The sequence below is a fragment of the Pezoporus flaviventris genome, unplaced genomic scaffold, assembly GCF_033815535.1.
Source record: "Pezoporus flaviventris isolate CSIRO_AGI_PZ_B2104156 unplaced genomic scaffold, CSIRO_AGI_Pfla_v1 ptg000078l, whole genome shotgun sequence".
Taxonomy (NCBI): domain Eukaryota; kingdom Metazoa; phylum Chordata; class Aves; order Psittaciformes; family Psittacidae; genus Pezoporus; species Pezoporus flaviventris.
In genome coordinates, this window is record NW_026892626.1 from 17,151,014 (window position 1) to 17,170,535 (window position 19,522).

A 19,522-nucleotide genomic window follows, 5' to 3' on the forward strand; every position below is an offset into this window, starting at 1 on the left:
TCATTATTGCACTGGCTACAATTCAGTAGTGGTTTGGTTTCTTTCTCCGTTATAAGGACAGCTTCTAAAGTACAAAAGAACGTTTCAAGCATCAGCTGTGCCAAGAAGCTGGTGGGATGATGGTGGAGGGAAGGAGAGGAAGGAAATGGAGGTGAATGAAGAAAGAAGAGAAACCAGTTGGAAAACGAATGGCCGTGATCATTAGTTCCACATAAACCCCAAGGAAACACCACCCGGTTGCAGAGTCACATGTAATGCAAAACCCAGTATCGTTTCTCTATAAAAATATGTGCATTATGAAGAGAGAGTTTCTGTGGGTATATATCTTCTTCTTTTTTTGGTCTTTTTTTTTCCTTTTTTTTTTTGTCCTTGTTTTGTATCTCACAAATACATTATTTCTATGTATATAAGTGCTGATATACAGACAATGTACAGCTCCCACCCGGGCCCTCCCGCCTCACGGGACGTCTCTAAAAGGTGCCTTGTTAAAAGTTGAGCATCTTTAAAAAACCCCCCTCCCCAAACCAACCAAACCCCCCCCCCCCCCCCCCCACCTCGAACCCGAATCAATGTGATTGAGGCCACAGAGGCAACCTTCCCTTTAGAAAAGACCCCCCCACAACCACGTTGTACCCCCCCCCCCCGGCGCCCATCACCGTCTCTTCCAGCCGTTTGTTTGGTTCCTTTTCTGCTGTTTTTCCTCTTTTTTTTCCCCTTTGTGTGTGTTATTTTTTGCAAACCCTTCTCCCCCCCCAGTGAACGCGAGGAAGGAGAGAACCCGAGCGAGCAGCCACCCACCTACCGTGGCCGCTCCATCCCTTCGCTTTGGAACCCCGCGTTGGTGTCAAGCCCTTGCGATCCCCCCCGTTCCCCCCTCCCAGAAAGCTATACTGGATCATCTACGTCTTCTCCTGTCGCAACAGTCACAGGGACCAAGTCCTGCTTCCGGAGGGGGCTCTTAGCAATGCCCAGGAGCTCTTTGCTTTTCTCAGCGTTGCTCCACTGAGTTTTTAAGTGATCCGGCTTTTTCAGTTCGGAAGCGGCGGCGTCCGCCCGGCAGTCCGGATCCGAGAGGTTGCTCGAGGAGCCGCCATCCAACTGCTCGAAGGAGAAGTTGGGAACGGTCAGATGCTCCCCACGGCACTGGGGCTGCCCCCGGCGCTCCGCTTTGGAAGCCGCCTCGCCGGGCTGGCTCTCTGCGAGCTCCAGGGCCTCTCTGTAAGCCGGGAACTCGCAGGATGGGGTCCGTCTCCGCAGCATGCTGTTCTCCGAGGGTTTGGTGCGGGAGGCCGCGCCGCTGTCATCCTCCATGGGAGGATCTATAGAAATGCAGGGCGGGCTCATCTTCTTCTTCCTCCGGGCTCCGTGGATGTACTCAGACTCCATCTGGATGTGGGCAGGGGAGCGCTGCTTTTCCTCAGCAGGGTCCTCGAAGCTGCAGTCCCCATGGCTGATGGAGGGGCAGATCTCGATGGAGTGCCGCCTTTGGTCGTCTGCCCAGCTGGGCTTGTTGAGGAAGCCCTTTGTGTCGATGCTGTAAAACTTCTTCAAGTCCTTCTCCTTGCTGCTGCCCCCGGAGAGGCTGCTTGTGCTGCAGTTCTTGAGGGGCACGGGAGATGGGGCTGGGGAGATGAAGGGTGAAGTCGAGCGGCTCCCAGCATCCGAGTGCTCCCCTCCCCAGTCCTTGGCTGAGCTGTTGATGTGGCGAACCTCTTCGTCAGCCAGGTCTGAGGACTCGAAGAGGCAGCCCTCGGGGTTGGGGGGGCTGCTGCCAGGGCTGGGAATGCCGTGCTGGCCACAGCTGTGCTTCCGTGTGAGGGTGCTGGGATGCCGGTGTGGGGAGCATGGCGGGGAGCGCGGAGGGGTGCCCGGCAGGGAGGCAGTTGTGGGATGGAGGGGACTGGGGGTCAAGGTGCTCTGAGGCTGCTTTGCTGATGGGAGCGTCTCTCCAGGCTCTGGTTGCAGGCTCTCCTTGCGGTCTGGGGTCTGCCCATCCGTGGAGTCTGTTTGAATGGCCTCCTGGAAGGTAAGGAGGGAGAGATGGGGTGAGAGCCTGGGGATCTGCTTCGTCAGGAGCACTTCCAGGGGGGAAACATGGCCTGCAGCAGAACACTTGGAGGATCTAACGCACCGTGCACCACCCCATGCCTTCCCCACCATGCCTGCCCCCCTCAGATCCTCCCTGCACCAGAGGCTGCAGGTTTGCTCACAAGCAGACCCAGAGCCTACGTGTGCAGAGCTTGTATCTGCTGGGTCTTTCTGCATGATTTTGGGCTTGCTCCTTAGCACCAAATCCTGAGTCAACGGAGCCTGTCTGAAGTGAGAGGGTGTAGGGCTGACTGCAGGCTTCTCACTGCACTGGTGAAGCTGAATGGGGCATCTCCTCTCTATGCTTTAGCTATTCTTTCATAGAACAGTACATCCACAAAGATGAAAGCAGGTAAAAAGGGCCTTGCCCTGTGTGTCACTTGTATATTCACATTTATGGCACCAGAAACATTTTGTTCTAAAAAAGGGAATGCTCCTCTCAGCTCCAATGAAGGAACCCCCAAAGGGGATTGGAAAGGAAGGGAAGGGCTCAGGTGACTATGAAGTTTACCTCTGTAGGCTCTTGGCCTCTCACCTGTCTGCACAACAGCTTGTTGAGAGTAGGAGATCGAGGTGTGATGTGTGGGGGAAGGATCTTCCAGTGGTTGGGGGAACGGACTGCCAGCTGCAAGGACTCCGTTGGCACTCTCAGAGAGGAGCATGTTCCTACGGGCTGGGAGCGGATGGAGGTGATGGACCCTGGGGAACAGAGACAGAGCAGTCACCACTGGCATGGGGATGTGGAGGTCTGAGGCAGGCAGCAGGTAACAGGCATCTTCTCTTACAGATACCGCAACACTCAGGGTAGACGGTGGCCACCAGGACAACATGGCAGCAAATAAAGGGCAAATGAAACCCTTCCATTGCCACTTCCCCGGCAGCATGGATTTGGGTGGATTTGTGAAAGGATGTTGCCTATTTGGAGAACACGGATCAGGGAAGTCTGTGTCAGGATGCCTGCGTTGTCTTTGCAGTGCTGCCAGGGATGCTTACACTGCTCTGCCACAGGGAGGCAAGAGCAGCCCTGCTCAGCTCGCTGGGAGCCTCCAGAGCTCCACTTACAGATCTAACCTACAGCCTGGAGCAGCCAGCAGGCACCCTGCCACCACCTTCCCCAGGAGAAGACACCGCTGATGCACAGGGCAGTTTTCCCATTCATTGCAGCCCAAACACTACCGCCAGTGTCAATCCAGGCAGCAGCCCTTTGCTGAACACGGTCTGATCAGCAGCATAGAGACCAAGTGCTTTGACAGTCCCTGAGCTCATGTACCAGGCAGGAATCACTCTCTTCCTGAAGGCTCCCGGTCCCCTGGCTGAGTGTAAAGGCAACCCCTCCTCCCCAGCCCCTCTGTGGTGCTGCTTTACTGCAGTTCTGCCTTGTTTGAAAGATCTTTTGCCTTGTTATTTTTGTTGGCTGCAGGATTTATTGTCCTCATTAGCTTGAAACCCAACGTCTGTTTCTACATTGCAGCTCCACGTTCAAAACACAGCTATCCATCACTTCAAGAGATCTCGCCCAGAGGTCAGGGAACTTGAACCTATGACAAAAAGCCATCCAGACAGATTGCAGTTGCGTTTCAGAAGGAGATTTGTTGTTGGGAAGGAAGAAAAGTTAGTGTTCCATCATTTTTCTTTTGCAGCTTTCCTCCAGATCACCACAGAAAGAGCAGAGCCATGAGCTCCCCACCCCACTTCTCCCTAAGTCTTTTGCCTGCACTGTTTGTGCGCTAAGCCAGGCTTTACAGAATGGTTTTTATGATGCAGAAAAACTTTGTCATAAAATCTGTCACAAACATGGTCATAAAATCAAACCCTTGTGCTCTCCTCCCTTGCTTAGCTGGAATTCCCTCCTGTTGGAAGCCTTCCATCTAGATCTCGTATAGGAAATCCCAAACCCCTCTTAAACAGGAACACAGAATATCTCTGGATTTGTGTAATTTGTCTTTTGGTTTTCTAGTCAATGAAGAAACTGCATCTAAGACCACAGGAACACAAGATCTGGTCATCTCCCAGTGTTTTCACCGTACTCACTGAAGTACTGGAAGACCAGACAACTTAACTGACATTCACAAGTCCTTGAAAGCACAAATGCCAAGGTGAGTCTCCATGTGCTCAGTTTTACCTGTGTGTAACTTATGGGACTGTGCCTTAAATCAGTTTGCTCAGCTCAGAAGCAGCACTGCTCTGGGTGATGCTGGTTGGACGCAGGTAAATCCCTGCCATATCCCTTGCTCAAGTGCTCAGAGAGAGAAAGTTGGGAAACATGGGCAAATTCCTGGTCAGTTCTCCCCATCCCTGCCAAGATCACAGCAATTTTATACTGGTATAAACCCTGATTTACACTCACTACAGAGATGAAAACCATCCCCAGTAGTGCAGCCATGAAACTCAACCTCTGTTTTCTTTGCTTAGCAAAGAATGTGCAGGTGAAATAATACTAAATACTGAGCAGAGAACATTAACTGGTATCCGGAGAGGTTGAACAAATACAGAGTTACTTCACCCAAGGAAACCAGAGCAGATCTTGCCAGCCCCACCGTGGTTTGCAAAGCCACTACTCGTCTGTCCAAGCAGTTCTTGCATTTCAAACAACGTTCCATCAAAGGAAACCAGGCTGGTGAGTTCTTGAGAGCCACTCAAGAAGCACATGGGCTTTTAGGGAGGCAGATATTTTCTTTCATATTGATTTCACCTTCAAACCAGCTTGCACGACAAAAGAGATAGAAAAGCATTTGCAGGGTAATGTATTTGGGTAAATGGATAAGCAAAGGCCCTGTGTAGCTCGTGCTTCTCTTGACTACAGGGTCTCTCCTCCAAGAGTCATTATAAGGCCAGGCTGGGGAGGCTCTGGAGAGTGGTTTCTAATCTTTATGGCTCCCAAAGAAACTCCTGCATCTCTGAGCTCATCGTACTGTGCTAGAAAGATGCTGCTTTGAGACTGAAAACTGCCTGAAAACATAGGTGTAAAGGAGCTCTGTCAGGAAGTGACACTGACTCTGGCTTTTATTCACGTTGATTTTATTGATGTCAGGGCTGATGAGATGTGCAGCGTGCACCCTTTTCCTCAGCTAAATTGACATTGCTGGGGAGCCCCACTTCTCTCCAGCTAAAAACCTGAGCCACCAGCTTTCTCCTGGGAAAATGCAGGGATGTGATGAAAACATGACATCGGGCAGTTATGGTGATGGGATCACATGAAGGCAGCAAGCCCTGGCTCAGTATGGGTTGCTTACTCCCCATCTAACCATCACCTGTACCTGCTGCTGCACGGTTTCAGCTAGGAGGAGGAAGGGAAAACTCCATGAGCAGTACCTCTTTGGGATTTGCAGGGATACGTTTCCATCTCCACCTCGTGGAGGGGGAAGGGGGCTTTGGCTGGCATCACTGGCCGGAACATGTAGCTGTCGTTGGGCAAGGAATGCATTCGGGAAACGGAGATCTTGCGGACAGTCAGCAGGTTCTGAGAGTCCTGGGGCCTCAGAGAGGCTGCGCTGCCCTGAAAAGCAAGGAGACAGGAGAGGGGGTCATTGCTGGTGGTGAATTTACTTACAGCCATCTCCTTCTCAGCTGCTTTTTGGTTTAAAGCCTTGTGCAGATGTTCCTCTTGGCGTCTTAGAAAGAGGCTGCAGCCCTGGTGACTGCAACAGGATACCAAAGCTGTGCTGGCTCAGTGAAGAGCTCAGGTTGCAGCTGGAGTAAAATGAGGCATCACTGACCCACCACTAAGTTGACTCTTGGATACTGCAGAGCAAAAGTAAGGTCCAGGAAAATGGGGCCCACCCTCTAACCACAGGAGACAGTTCTGCTCCCATTTTCCCAGGGATGCTTTCAGCCCAGCCTGGGTGGTGATGCCCTTCTCCTCAAAGCTTCTCTGGGATAGATGGATAAAACTGGTCAGTCTTCAGCCACACTGACAGAGGGTACCCAGAGCTGCTTGTGATGTGTGTAATACCTCCCCAAAACACACACAGAGGCAGACATTTAAACACACACATTAACACCACTGCAAACCCTGTGGCCTCTCTTCTACATGGGGCATCTTGGGCACCACTGGCCCCAGGAGAAGACAGCCACATGGCAGGAGGCAGAGGGAAGGAGAAGACATCATGGCAGCATGTATATGGAGCCTATACGAGGGTAGAAAAGGGGTTTCTCTGTGTTTGCTCTTACTGTGAAATGGGTCTGGTTGAAAGTGCCTGGACAGAGCACGTCACAAACCTTAAGCTTGACCCCTCACTGCCTCTCTGAGCTCTTGCCACTTCAAGCACCTTATAGCAGATTTATCCTGGGGCCTTAGGAAGCTTCAGGGACTCAAATGACGTCTCTGCAGTGTTGATGGAGCAGCTGTGAGAGGTGGTGCCATGACAAGGCCAAGTTTTGGGGGAGCAAGAGCCCTTGGAACAGGACCTGCAATGTGGCTCCAGGGTTTTGATCCTGGACACATTCCCCTCACAATTCACCATGTTATCTAAAGTACAACTAATCACTCGGGTTTCCTTTAACGCCAGCTCCCAGTGACTGACTGAAAACATCTTCCCAGCTGCATGTCTTATATTAAATGTATTTTGCTTTGCTCTCCTGGGCTGTTTTCCCTCTCTGTAATCAAAAGCTGGGCCTGAGATCCCTCGCTGGATAGTCCGGTGGTCACAGAAGGTCTCCTTAGATCTGTTTTTTTCCACACATTTCTGGCTTACAAATATCTTCCAACAGATCCCTGAAGAGAAACATCCCAAGATAAATTACTCAATGCTTTTACCCTGTTGAGCATGGCTGAGTAGACAATGGGGAGGGATCAGCAGCAGGTCTTCACAGGCAGCCTGAGGGTTTGGGAGGATCCCAGGCACCTGATAGAGATGTGCAAGGTGGGAGCCTACTCACTGTGGGATCCCTCTCAGGCCAAGTAGAAAGGCAATAAATTGATCATAGTGTTTATGGTGCCTTTTCCTGCAGCAAAGTCGATTAGGAACTACATTCAAATAGTGAGTTCCCCATTGCTGTGTAAGTAAATTTCTTTTTACTTGACTTAATAGAGACTGATAGATTGTACAAAAATCTAATTTAATGTGATTTAATCTCAGTTTCCCCATTGATTTTGCAGTAGATTTATTTGTGATCATGGTGACAAAGCAATTTCATATTCACTCTTCCCCACACGCTGGTGACAGGGAGGAGACAATTATCTTGTGCCCCTCCTTTCCCCCAACTTCTGATTGCCCTTTCTAGAGGCCTAACAGAAACCAGAGAGCAGCAGTGTTGGGAATATCATCCCAGGAACCTCTAGGTTCTTGCTGAGGTGCTCCAACAATTCCCAGGCTCCAAGTCAGCCATGCCCTAGGCAGAGCACAAGCTATACGCTTGCACCAGTGCCAGACATGCCCTCCCAAGCTGCACATCATGATTTGCTTGAGTTTCCTCTAGAAATCCCAAAGTGGGATTAAAAAGACCCTGAGCAGTATATATCTGCATCTGTGTGAAGGGAATTTATGTCATCCATGTCAGGGTTGCCAGCATTCCCTGGAGCTGCTGCCCATGTTAAAATGACAAGGACTGATGCGTTGGAAGAGCAGGACAGGGACCTGTGGCTGTATCAGTTCTGAAATGAAAATTCACAGCCTTTGAATGAACTGGAAAGGGCAAGAGATGGACTTTGCACCCTCTCCCAGAACAATGGTCAGGACAGAGTTAGCCGTGGAAAACAGGTCTCAAGCAGCCTTTCTCCTCAGGGAGCCCTCCTAAAATGACTCAAGACGTGGAGGTGGTGGTGACATCTCTGCCACAGGGGGACCCAGGAAAGCTGCCTTCCTCCCACGCTGCCCTGTCTCCTGCCTCTTCGGCTCTGTGTCATTTGGGGTCTGGCTGCCTGACGTTCAGACCGCAGTGGCTGGTGAGAACTGTCCCCTCCTTACCCTGAGCAAAAGAAGAGCAAATGCTTTGTGTGACCTCTTACCAGGGCTTGATGCTTCACCTGCAGAGCTGACTCTGACTTTGTGGCCTCCTGACTTCTGTAGGGTGCCCTGCTCTCTGGAGCAACTGCACCTCTGCTCCCACCAGTGGCTGAGGTGGGTGCTCCTCTGGACATCTCCAACTCAATCTCAGCATCCATCTCAGCATCCTCCTTGGCCTCCTTGTTGCTCTCCTCCAAGTGCTTCATCAGCACTGCCACCACCACGTTGACTAGGACAAACTGTGCAATGAGGACGAAGGTGACAAAGTAGACAGGAGAGATAACAGGGAGGTAACTGAGGCAGTGCTTGTCTTCCCGAGTGCATTCCCGAAGAGTATCCTGCAACAGCGAGGGAAAAGTGAGGAATTAATACGTGCTGGGGCTCTGCTTGGGCTCCAAATACAGAAATATCAATATAACATATCCCGGATGCAACGGCTTGTGGGTGAATCTAAAATGGGTAGAAGAAAATAGGGACACCATGAATTACACCATCTACAAAACAGAGGGCGATGTTCCATCCGAAAGGTACATGGCTCCTCCTCTCAGCCACAAGCCATCATTTTCCTGAAGTATTATATATGTGTTAAAAAGCATTAAATTTCAGGTTGGGCAAGACTTGGGACAAATTATCACTTGAACTAAACCTGGATTTTAAATGGGGGAGTTTAATTTTGATGTTTTAATAGGACATTTTTTTGTTTTCACACAAGAGTTGCCTCAGCTTGTTTGAAATTTGTATTTATGTACCTACAGAGAGAATAGAGTACCCAGAGAGGAGCTGCACAGACCTTCATGATCCCATTCCAGTTGTCCCCTGTAGACACCCTGAAGAGGGTGAGAAAGGCCATGCCAAAGTTGGTGAACGTTGCGTGCCGGCTCAGACCTTCGCAGGGATTTTCTTCACTGCAGTCTGGAGGAGAGAGAAGCAGAAGGCCATCAGTGAAGCCATGTTTGCCAGGGCTTATTCAGAGCGGCCCCAAACCTGGTGGTAAGACCCTGAGATACGTCATGAGGGCGTCAGAGAGGACTGCTAAGGTGGCCTGCAGTTACTGAGGAGATCATGTAGCCAAATTCTTCTCAGTGGAGGCAGATGATATAACAGACAGCAACACTGTGGCTTAGGAGGTCTAGGTTGGACATTAGGAAGGTTGTTTTCACCTGGAAGACCCAACAGCCCTGGGATAGGTCATCAGAGAGGTAGGGAAGTTTGCAAGATTTGGCTGGACAAAGCTACTCTGACCTCCTACTGATGGGGCTTCAAGTGGGAGGCTGGGTTAGGGTCTCCAGAGGCCTCTTCCACCAATGTTTCTCTTGACTTGACCCCAACAGGCAGAGCCAACACAAAGAGATCTAAAAGGAGGTGGAAACAAGCAGACTTGCTGAGCTGTCTCCACAAATGCTGCTCTACAGTACCCTTTGTCTCTTGATTATGTCCTTGTCTTGATTAGTTTTTACAGGATACATCTACCATGAGGGATATTTCACTGACATTTTCCCCCTGAGAATTAATATACTAATGAATGCAAATGGAACATATCCCTCTTTCCACAGAACACAGATTCATTACACAGGCAGCAATGTCTCTTGCTAGGGCATTTCACTAGTAGCTATTTATTTCAGAGGCAAATAGGAAGGAAAATCAAAAGAGCGAACAAACCCAACAACCCCCAAATGACCAGTCTTGGGGGAGTCAGCACTGCAGGTTCTTGTGCCTGACAGGGAGTAGCAGTGATCCACAAAAAGAAGTGGAAGTATTTCCCAGTTAAATTGGGATGGCAAGCGCTGTGCTGACTGCCTGCAGCTTGCCCCAGACAAGATCAGGGCTCTCCTAGTCTCTAACACATGCTGTGATTACCTGGGGGCTAACACTAGCAAGGTGTGTGTGTAAAACCAGAAAGGATTTGGAGCAGCAGATGGTGCTTCTGCAAACAAGACATTTTTCACCTCTGTGGCTGAACAAATACACACCTATATAATAAATATGCACCTATATATATCTATACCTATATATAGTTATATATAGGTAATATAGCCCCCACAGGATTTCATTTTGGAGTGGATGCAGAAGTAATTTTTTTCCTGAATTTCTTGGAGACTGCAAAAATAATTTGTCTTTAGTTGAAAGAAATATTCTGCTTTCAAGCACGTGTAATCTGAGCAGAGGGCTGGGCTCATAAAGGGGATTAATGAAAGCTATAAAAGCATTGTGGAGCAAGGGCCCTTCTGATGCTCTTGAAGGCCTAATTAAGATGCAAACATTGAGGAGACAGGCACATCTCCTTCCAACACCACGTTTAAAGGCAGTGACTGCTTTGGCCTAACTAAGCTGGGCAAGGTAGGGCTATGGTGTTTCCTCTCTGACTCCACCTGATTCTGTTTTTAGTCTTGGACGCATTCATGACCAGCCCCGCAGCATCCTCAAGCCAGAGGAATAAATGATGCTGGACAATCAGGAACCAGTGGATGCTTCCTGATTTATGTAGAAAGGGGAAGGTGATGCTGAGAACAAAGGACAGACAAGACTTGGACAGCTGGAAGAGCAATGTTAGCCAAGTGCAGAAAACTAATGGAGTGTGGTGGAAGCTCTGAGGAGAGGTGTGTTTATGGTGGCATCTCTCCAGCACAAATCTGACCACCATCCAGCTTTGTAGACTCATATTGTGCCATAAGTAGCAAACTTCCATCTTTGTGAATGCACTCATGCTGAACAATTATATTTAAACAGTAAATAGTTCCTCTACGGCCATAAATCTCTAAATGTGTGTGCGTGTGCACATTAGACAGGTTCTGTATTACATCCTCATGTGTCATCTGTGACCCTGAGATCAAAAGAACTTTCATCTTCAGACTGGGAGCTGTGAAGCTAAGGAAGGCCCAAGGATGAAGGACAGAAGAAAGGAAACAGCTAGATACCAAATAAACATCAACCGGATGAAATAAGCTGCGTCAGGCACATTACTCACCCAGTTTGCCAAACAGTTCCACTCCCAGGGCAGCATAGATAAAAAACAGGAGCATAAAAAGTAGGCCAAGGTTCCCTACCTACACAAGGAGAAAGCAGAACAAGGGTCAGGCAAGTTGAGGTCATGAATTAAATTGCTCCATCACATTTTAAACACAAGCTAAAGAGGGAATCACCATCTCCCCTATTCCTGATCCAGCTCCCTGCTCCCCTTTCACGTTTCTGCTTTAATAGACCCAGAGAAGTCTCCTGCATGGAGGAAGGAGCAGATTCCCACATGCAAAGCTATCTCTGAGGCTCTGTGGCCTCTCCATTGCTCTTCCACTCACCCGGATGCTGCCTTCATCTGTAATTTGGCCAACCTGTAGCTGTAGCCTCTGGCACTTAGCATTGCACTTCAGTGCAGTGGTAGCTGAAGTGACCTGCTGCTCTGGTTTGAGTTTTAAGGGCTTTTCCCTTCTGTTTGCCAGGTTTGAGATTCCGAGCACAAAGGCTGAGGGTTTCAGAGCAGTGACATTAACAAGACATGTCTCAAGCCACAGGAGGAATTGCCTGGTTTGCAAAGGTTTCCTTAGCCTGGAGGGCTTTCAGTAAAGGAACATATGCTGCAGTAAGATGTAAAGCTCTCCTGGCCTTGCCACTTCACAGATATTTCTCAACAACAACTACCTGCATTTTAGCTTTCAGTGGCTCAAAAGAAAAGCTTTATTCTATATACCAACACTTAAATGCAGGCACCTTGCAGTTCAAACACTGTGTGGTGTGCTACTGTTAGGTATTAACATGCCTTGCAAGGGGGCTGAAAGCGATCGCAATAGAAGTGCAAGGATGCTAAAGGGAACACAAAGGCTCTTAGCAACAACGGCACTGCACTTATCTACACTGGAGTCAATCACTGTGTGGGTCTAAGCCTTTACAACATCTCAAAGAGCAGGGATTTTTTGTGATACAGGCAGGGAACATGAAGGGCAGAGTAGCTCGACCAGTTAACCACCTGCATTTTACCTTCAGGTAACTCTGGTCACATTTACCTTTCCTGCCACTTTTAAGTGCTTTATGTCTCTCAGCTTGTAATGGAGATTGAGTGATCACATACTGATCATCATTTCATCTCTAAATAAAAACTAAGCTGGTGATTCAGGTACTCAGGCTGAGGGATTCATGATCTCCAAGGCATCTTCTAGTAAACCCTTCAGCTTGAGACAGCTTTCTTCTCTGAGGCAGCACAGCCACAGTGTTGCTGGGCATTTGACCATGCTGCTTAATGTCATTAGAAAGGTTATGAATGTGATACCTGTTATCAGAAAATTAACACAGATATCACTTATGAAATAGTTGGGATTTTTTGTATTAAAGAAATAGGAACAGTCAAATCACCCAGTGGAGATTGTAATTGCTATAAAGCTTCAACTGGCTACTACACAGAGACCTTTGCAATTCCACTAACATTATTACTATCCTCCAGGGAATAAAAGAGATAATACAGGGAGGTGGATGGCTGGTCTGGATTATTTCATCTGCATGTACTGTCTTCTTCAATAGTGTTTCCTAACTCATGTCTGCTAGGCACTGATGGCTTGTAAGGCTGCAAAATGAGGAAACACAAGAAAACAGGGACACTGCAAATGCACCCACATACACTGCTGGGGAGGCAACGCAGCAAGGAATTAAAGGGAAGAAAAGTGCTAGGCTGAGTGTACATTAGAGCCTGATGTTGTATCACTGCAGAGGAAGATCTTGGATCTGTTTCAAAGCAGCCTATAAGCTGAATATTTTACTGATGGTTTAATGCCTAATAAATCAGTCTGCAAACTTTTGGCATTGATGAAATTTCAAGGAATTTAGCCTAACATCAAAGTTATTACCAGGTTATCAGTCAAAACTATTATCTCTCGACATGCAAAGCATGTTATGACCTAACATTTGCTCATAAGCCATTTGCCTGCTCTCTAGTGTGCATTTGTAGAAGATGCTGTATTTAGGATCATGACTAATTACACGACTGAACCAATGTATCTCATAGCAAGTCCTTCAAAAACCAGCTTACATTCATGGGTTTGCTGTGTAGGCTCGAAGCATCACAGCCATAGGCATACGCTGACACATATGTTTGCTAATGTGGTGATTGCTGGTGTCTGAGGTTGCGTCTGCCTGTGGTGAAAGCAGTTTCAGAGCTCAGCTGATGCTTCTCTTGGGAAGTGACTGTGATTTGGAAACGTGGCTATGTGAAAGAGAGATGCAGGTGACAGCAGCAAGTGAAAGATCCTGAGATGGGTGATGGGACTGCTTGGTCTGTTTGTGCAGCTTCTGGCTGTGTTGAATCGGTACAAATCATTGCTAGATGTAATGTTTTGTCAGTGCTAGCCTGTGGCTCTCTGGTACACGTGCCTCTTCAGCCCATGGCCTGAGCACAGAGAAGGACCCAGGGCATGTTCTCAGAGATAGGCTGAGGTGGAGGTAGCAAGGTCAGCCAGAGGCTGCTGAGCAGCAGAGAAGGCAGGCTCTATCTGTGTCTGTGACCTTGGGTGAGTCATTCCTCTCCTGTAACTCAACATACCCCTTTGCAATACCCTTGTGGATGGAGAATTAATGTCTCTAAAGCACTTTGAGATGTTCTGAGACCAGACAAAAAAAATGTGCATGAATCACGTTTCTGGGAGGAGCAGGAGGGGGCAGGAGCACATCCAGGCACTTTCCTCCAGCAGCCAAAGGCTGGGATGCCTTTGCTGAACTCCATCAGGGACAGAGATCCAGCTCTGGTCATCAACCTCAGCTTTGGCAGCCTAACACCCAAGCGGGGTCCGAGAAGTGGTTCTGCTCTAGCAGCACTGACCAGGTCAGCCCATGCTCTGTTTATCTATCAAATTCCCCCTGATATGGGCTGGTGCCTTTGGCTGGGCAGAGAAAACTACAGATAAGCCCTCTCTCTGGCAGCCAGGGACTATCCATCATTTGCTGTGGCTCCAGTGTTGAGGGGAAACTATGGCTTGTAGGAGATGAAGAGCATCTTGGAGATGGTCTTGGTACCCTGAAGTACCTCAGAGAAGCCACAAGAGAAGATAGAGACACTGGCAAGTATCTGTGATTCCTCCTGAGCTTTCTGGCATCCTGGCTGTTACGTACTGCTGGCAAAAGTATTTGGGTGCCTAGGACAGAGGGATGCTGTGGGGAGAGAGGCAGAGTCCTCCATCCCACCCAGAGAAGCAGGGAGGGCCTCTATGCACCCTCAGTGCATCCTATTTGATCTGTGATCTACCATTGCAAAAACCCTGGAATAACCCTGATGTGGCAAGAAAAGTGACTCTCCTCTCCACACACCCAGTAAACCCCTTTTCCCACTGCCTTTGCATGGCCTGGAGAGGCTCTCTCTGCTTCACTTTTGTAGACATCCCTGCTATTAGCTTTTTGCCTTCTTCTAACTGACACTGCAGTAACTAAACACAACTGCACGTCTCAACCTCTGACCTAGGCCCTAAGTAAAGACAGATCTATCCCAGGTTGTGTTAGCTTGATGTGCAAGGGTGTTGCATTGATCATGTACAAGAGGACACCGGCCACACGGGCACTACCACTCCTCTGTTGAACTTCCAGCTGTGTGATCCTACCCAAGCCCCTCTAGATCCTCTTGCTCTGGAAGAGGCTTTGGTGAAAGATGTGTCTCCTGGTGCCCCACTCCTGCAATGGCTGGCTGAAGCACACTATAGTTCCTCCTGTGGCTCTTCTGCTCTGACATCAATTATTTCTGCATCACTGGCCCACACCTTGGCATTTCGGTTGTTCATGCAGGCAATGCATACAGCAATCTGGGAAGCCTGTCAAGAGCAATTTCTCATAAAAGTAAGCCTCTGCCAATCCTTTCCAAGGACATAAGTCCTCCTCATCTTCCTTCCAGCACTCTCCAGCCAAAGCAATAATCCTGGCAGCAGGAAAGCAGGCTAATTTATGCACTGGACCCAAGAGAAAACGGACACATTTGTCTGCTTGGAAAACGGAGGCCATCTGTGTGGATTCCAGGACTAGTGGTAAGGGCCAGACAGACAACCTTGGAGGATAAAGTCATCTCACTGGTGCAACCACAAGGCTGAACTGAATGAGCTCCCTTTCTGAGTATCCATCAGCGTTAACAGCCAGCAGAATGGTGGCTTCTTTACCTACTGATTTCTTCTTCACCACTCAAACCCCTTGGGCATCTCTGTATTTCCTCCCAGCGTGCAGCACATACCTATCTTCCAAACTGTGCCTCATCCGCAGTGCTTGCTGCTAAGACGTTTCTATTCTTGCTCTCTGAGCTTCACAATCACTGTGGGTTTTCAGCATCTGGCAAAAGCAGACTTGTTTCTGCTGTTAGACAATGCCAGAAAACCTCTTCAAGAGCTGAAGCTGAGATGAGCACAGGAATTACAGCACCAGGAAGGGTTAAACTCCTGGACAGGAGCAAACTACTGATTTCTGGGCACTGACAGAACAAGGAGTTCTTCACATTTTTCTTAGCAGAGAGTCCATCCGGGGGAGTTCCAAGCTTTGAAGACAAAGACTTGGACTTGATGATCTTAAAGGTCTTTTCCAACATAGTTTATGATTCTATAGGAGGTATAGTCTTGCATTTAACTGATGTGCCATCCATAGACCAAGTGAGAGAAAACAAGGAAAAAGAACCTGGATCTTGTTAGGAAAGTTCCATATTTTACTATTGTCCTTTGGAAAGCAGGGGATGGGAAAAGCACTAAAGGATTACCATCACACTGGAGCCTTACAGAGCAGACATTGCTTACAAAACCAGTGCAGCCACCAGATGCACGAACAAGAGAATATTCAGCTGAAGCACAGGAGTGGTGTAATTCTTTATAATGCCTTAATGGGGCCAGAGCTCATCAAGAAGAGGAAAACACTTGAAAGAGGTCTTGAAAACCTGCTTTGTACTGAGTGCTGATAGTTGGTCCTCTAAGTATTACTCAAGCTGTATCTGCTGCTGAATAAAGTAGGAAGCTGATGAAAATCACCCCAAAAGAGGAAAAGTGTAGAGCAATGACAATACCTTGTCATTGTAATCCCATAAATGGACGTTTTACATACACCAGACAAAGAATTTCCCTGGAAACAGTAATGAATAAACAGAAAAGGAGTTTTTTCTTGTCACTTTGCAGCCACATTCAATGAAGGTTTTCCAGCTGTGGTTTTAATGGGGGTAGGAACTTTGCCCCTGCCTTCTAAACACAAGCTGCAGCTTTAGGAAGAGTGATTGTTGTCAGAGAGGTCTTCCCAAATTTCTCTTCTCATTTGCTGCATTTCACTGGAGGACAAAATAGCATTTTTATCTTCACAAGATCTGCTTGGAATATCCCTGGGGATTCCCCTTTACAAGAGACTTTGGATTGAATATAAACTGCAGAAATGCCCTAAGGAAACAAAAGGCCTGGCCTGTAGCCACCCTATTGTTTGGGGTGGAGAGAAAATAAGGAGAGAAGAGAAAATATGCTCTGTAATCACAATGGTTTTGAAAGAAGAAGAAAAGGACACAAATCAAATGGTTTCTTGAAATACCAAAACAGGGGTCAGGCTGGTAAATTCCATGCTTTAGTCTCAGCCAAAACCCTTCACTGAGAAGGAAATCTGAATACCATAGAGCAAATGTCTCAGATTAGAAACATCTTTATGGCAGTGATGAAAAGTAAATGGGTCTTTCCAAGAAAAAGAAATTCCCCTTGTTTTCCAATTCTTTTTTGAATAGACCACAAGCTTCTTTGTACTTAGCAACTAACTCATACGGGTATATTTGGGTAATTACATTTACTAGTTCTACTGATTCTCATACGGCCACTCCTATTCTGGAAGAGTAGTCTACACAGTGCCTGCTTTTGGCCAAGCCACAGTGGTATCACCCTGCCTTTGAGATATGATTCCCTCTGCAGGCAGCTGATCAAGATGTGAGTGCCCGCCATGGTGTGCTGCCATCTCCCCGTGCCTGTGGGGCTGGGAGAGGGAAGGCCTGGCTCTCCCTACACTACACTACCTTCTATTAGGACAGAGTGGGACCACTTGTAAACTCCTTCCAGTGATTCAGCTATGGGATGTTTTGGAGGGGTTGAAAACTAAGGACTTGTCAGACCATCCCTGTGCCTGGTAGAAGTTCTGTATCTGAACTGCCAGCTCAGAGAAGAAGGCTGCAGAGTTCCTCTGCCTCATTCTTCATGGGTTTGAACCTTTTTTTAGTACTCACTTCTGGGTAAAGTGTGGCAGTAAATGTTTCCAGTAATGTCTGGAATATAGATCACCTGGATACAGGATCCTGGTGACAGATGGAATAGGAATGCGTAGGCAGCTGAGCTGACTCTAAAGACTGAAAGATTGGGATGCAGACCATTACATCTACAAACTGGCAGAACACAGCTTAAATAGCATAAGATTTTAAAAACACAGGAACTCCACATTTCTTGGAATCCTGATGTGCTTCAGATCTTTTTGAGGGAGGAGTGCAAGTCAGCAAAAGGTTTCTTTCCTTCTTTTTCCAAATAAACGGATCCATAAAAAAGCAGTGCCAGGAACTGAACACTTGAAGGACCCTATTGAATATTACGACTGGCAGCATCGTCGTTTCTCTTGCAGCTCATGAGGATATGGTGATTTGAGACCCCACTTCAAGCTTTTAACATCTCCTCTACTTGCCTTTTATAGTCTGCAGTTCCTCTGTCAATAGGTGTCAATAAACATGGTTGCTCCTTTCTCACAAAGAAAACTGCTGAGCTGGAGGCTGTCTACTTCCAATGCTGTCACCAACAGCTTTCTCTGTCTATCCTTGTGTTTCCTGAACTTGGCAGTGAAAGCTGTGTTTTATAAGAGCTCTGTCTACAGCAACAGGCTCTCTGTTAACTTCCCATCACTGTGGTTCTCCCATCTAATAGTATGTGAGCAGGGTGTGCCATGCAACACTGCTACCAAGGCACAGGTGGCTCCTAGTGCCCACCAAAGACAGTGGCACAGAGCTGCCCCTAGGCCCAAAAGGGGAACAAACTGGGCATGGATAAAGTCTGGGAGCTTACCTGGGGAAGTGCTTGTACCACTGTGTCCAGGAGAGCTCGCATCCCAGTGGCCATTTTGAGCAGTTTCAGCACTATAAAGAGAATCAAATCCTGGTCAGCAGGGCTAGGGAATATTGTGAGTAAAATCCATAAAAGAAAATCTGGCTTCAGATATTGTAGGGAGGGTTTATATCTCTCTTGCATCTCTTCATATGATAGTAAGCTCACTGCATCCTGGCAGGGCTCACAGAACATCTGAACATCTTGACTATTTCACACACCAGTTAATGTTAAGGACATCAGTAAAATGGAACAAAAGGCACAAGAAGCCCACTACTGCCCTAGCAGGAAAATGGGAGCGTGGAAGACACTTCATCAGTGAAGAACATCATCTCAAGCTCTGATGCTCCCTTCTCCAGTGCTTTCTGCTTCTGTCTGCTATGAATATAAAAGGTCTGTGATCTGAATTAGAGACCAATCTAAGGTGCCACTAGAAACACCCATAAACACCCCCCCCCCCCCCCAGCTCATCACTGATTTGACATTTTGCAGCCTCATCACCCAACTGCTCTCAAGTCAAACTAAAACAGCAGGACTAGAAGAACAAATGGCCAACCCATTTCCTGAGGTATCTGAGGGATGGCTGGAGACCTACGGAGCAGGCCATACCTCGTGCTATTCTCAGCACCCGCATGATGCGGATTATGGTGGGGTTGATGGGCAGTGCAGCATTCATCTCAATTTCCTCCAGTGTGATTCCCACGATTGATAACAGAACTATGGCCAAATCCAGCTGATTCCACCTAAGAGACAAAGAGAGGAAGGACAAAGGTCATACGTGGACAGACATCCAAGAGTAGAGAATCATCTGTTAATAGCAAGCACTAGCAAATCCCAAATGCCTCTCTTTTCTCACATCTGGGACCACGATCATCTCTGTGGTACAAAATCAACTCACTGCAGCTGGCACAGTCTGGTTCTGAGCCACAAGCTGCTGTAGGCTGTGATTGGGAAGTGTCCCTGCTTGCCTTCTGGTCCCTACTGTCCCCCTGCTATCCACTTGGAGCCACTCTCAGGGACAAGGTATTAGGCTAGAGGGACCTCTGCTTGATGCAGTACCTCTGCTCCCATGTTATGTCACTTGGCTTTGGGTTTACTCCACCGATTTATAGATATTTTATTGATATTTCCACACCAGTACAAGAAAGACAGCAAGAAACTGAGTGTCTTTACTACACAATTACCCTCATAACTCATATTGCTCATTGCAGCTTTCAACCACTTTGTTAGGATAAATGAAGTAAACAAGCTGATCATGTGGAAAAGTGTCCAGTCTCACCCTGCTCCCCACCAGCAAGTCACCAGACCACTATGTGCTTTCATACACATTTGTTTCTGGCTAAATGTGAGGCAGGATAAAATCCCTCAGTCCTTGCAGGTGGGATTTGAAGGCAGTGGGGCTGAACACAACTACCTCTGTCTTTGCCAAAGGCTTTAGAAAGGCAGCAG

The 19,522-nt window shown here is 47.8% G+C and overlaps 1 protein-coding gene across 3 annotated transcripts in view; it reads right to left on the reverse strand.

Annotated features, from left to right (window-relative positions):
* Nucleotides 1-760: 760 nt before the first annotated feature.
* LOC133279440 (voltage-dependent T-type calcium channel subunit alpha-1H-like) overlaps nucleotides 761-19,522 on the reverse strand; it is a 118,038-nt gene continuing 99,276 nt past the window's right edge. For 2 of the 3 annotated variants that reach the window (XM_061473152.1, XM_061473150.1), the window contains exons 26-33: nucleotides 18,683-18,816; nucleotides 18,035-18,105; nucleotides 10,999-11,077; nucleotides 8,824-8,945; nucleotides 8,036-8,371; nucleotides 5,401-5,584; nucleotides 2,624-2,787; nucleotides 761-2,019 (exon numbers count right to left, since the gene is read on the reverse strand). In XM_061473152.1, the coding sequence (XP_061329136.1) occupies nucleotides 886-2,019; nucleotides 2,624-2,787; nucleotides 5,401-5,584; nucleotides 8,036-8,371; nucleotides 8,824-8,945; nucleotides 10,999-11,077; nucleotides 18,035-18,105; nucleotides 18,683-18,816 (2,224 nt within the window). In that variant the 3' untranslated portion in view covers nucleotides 761-885. The remainder of the gene's footprint in view (nucleotides 2,020-2,623; nucleotides 2,788-5,400; nucleotides 5,585-8,035; nucleotides 8,372-8,823; nucleotides 8,946-10,998; nucleotides 11,078-18,034; nucleotides 18,106-18,682; nucleotides 18,817-19,522) is intronic. The other variant, XM_061473151.1, reaches the window with a different exon arrangement.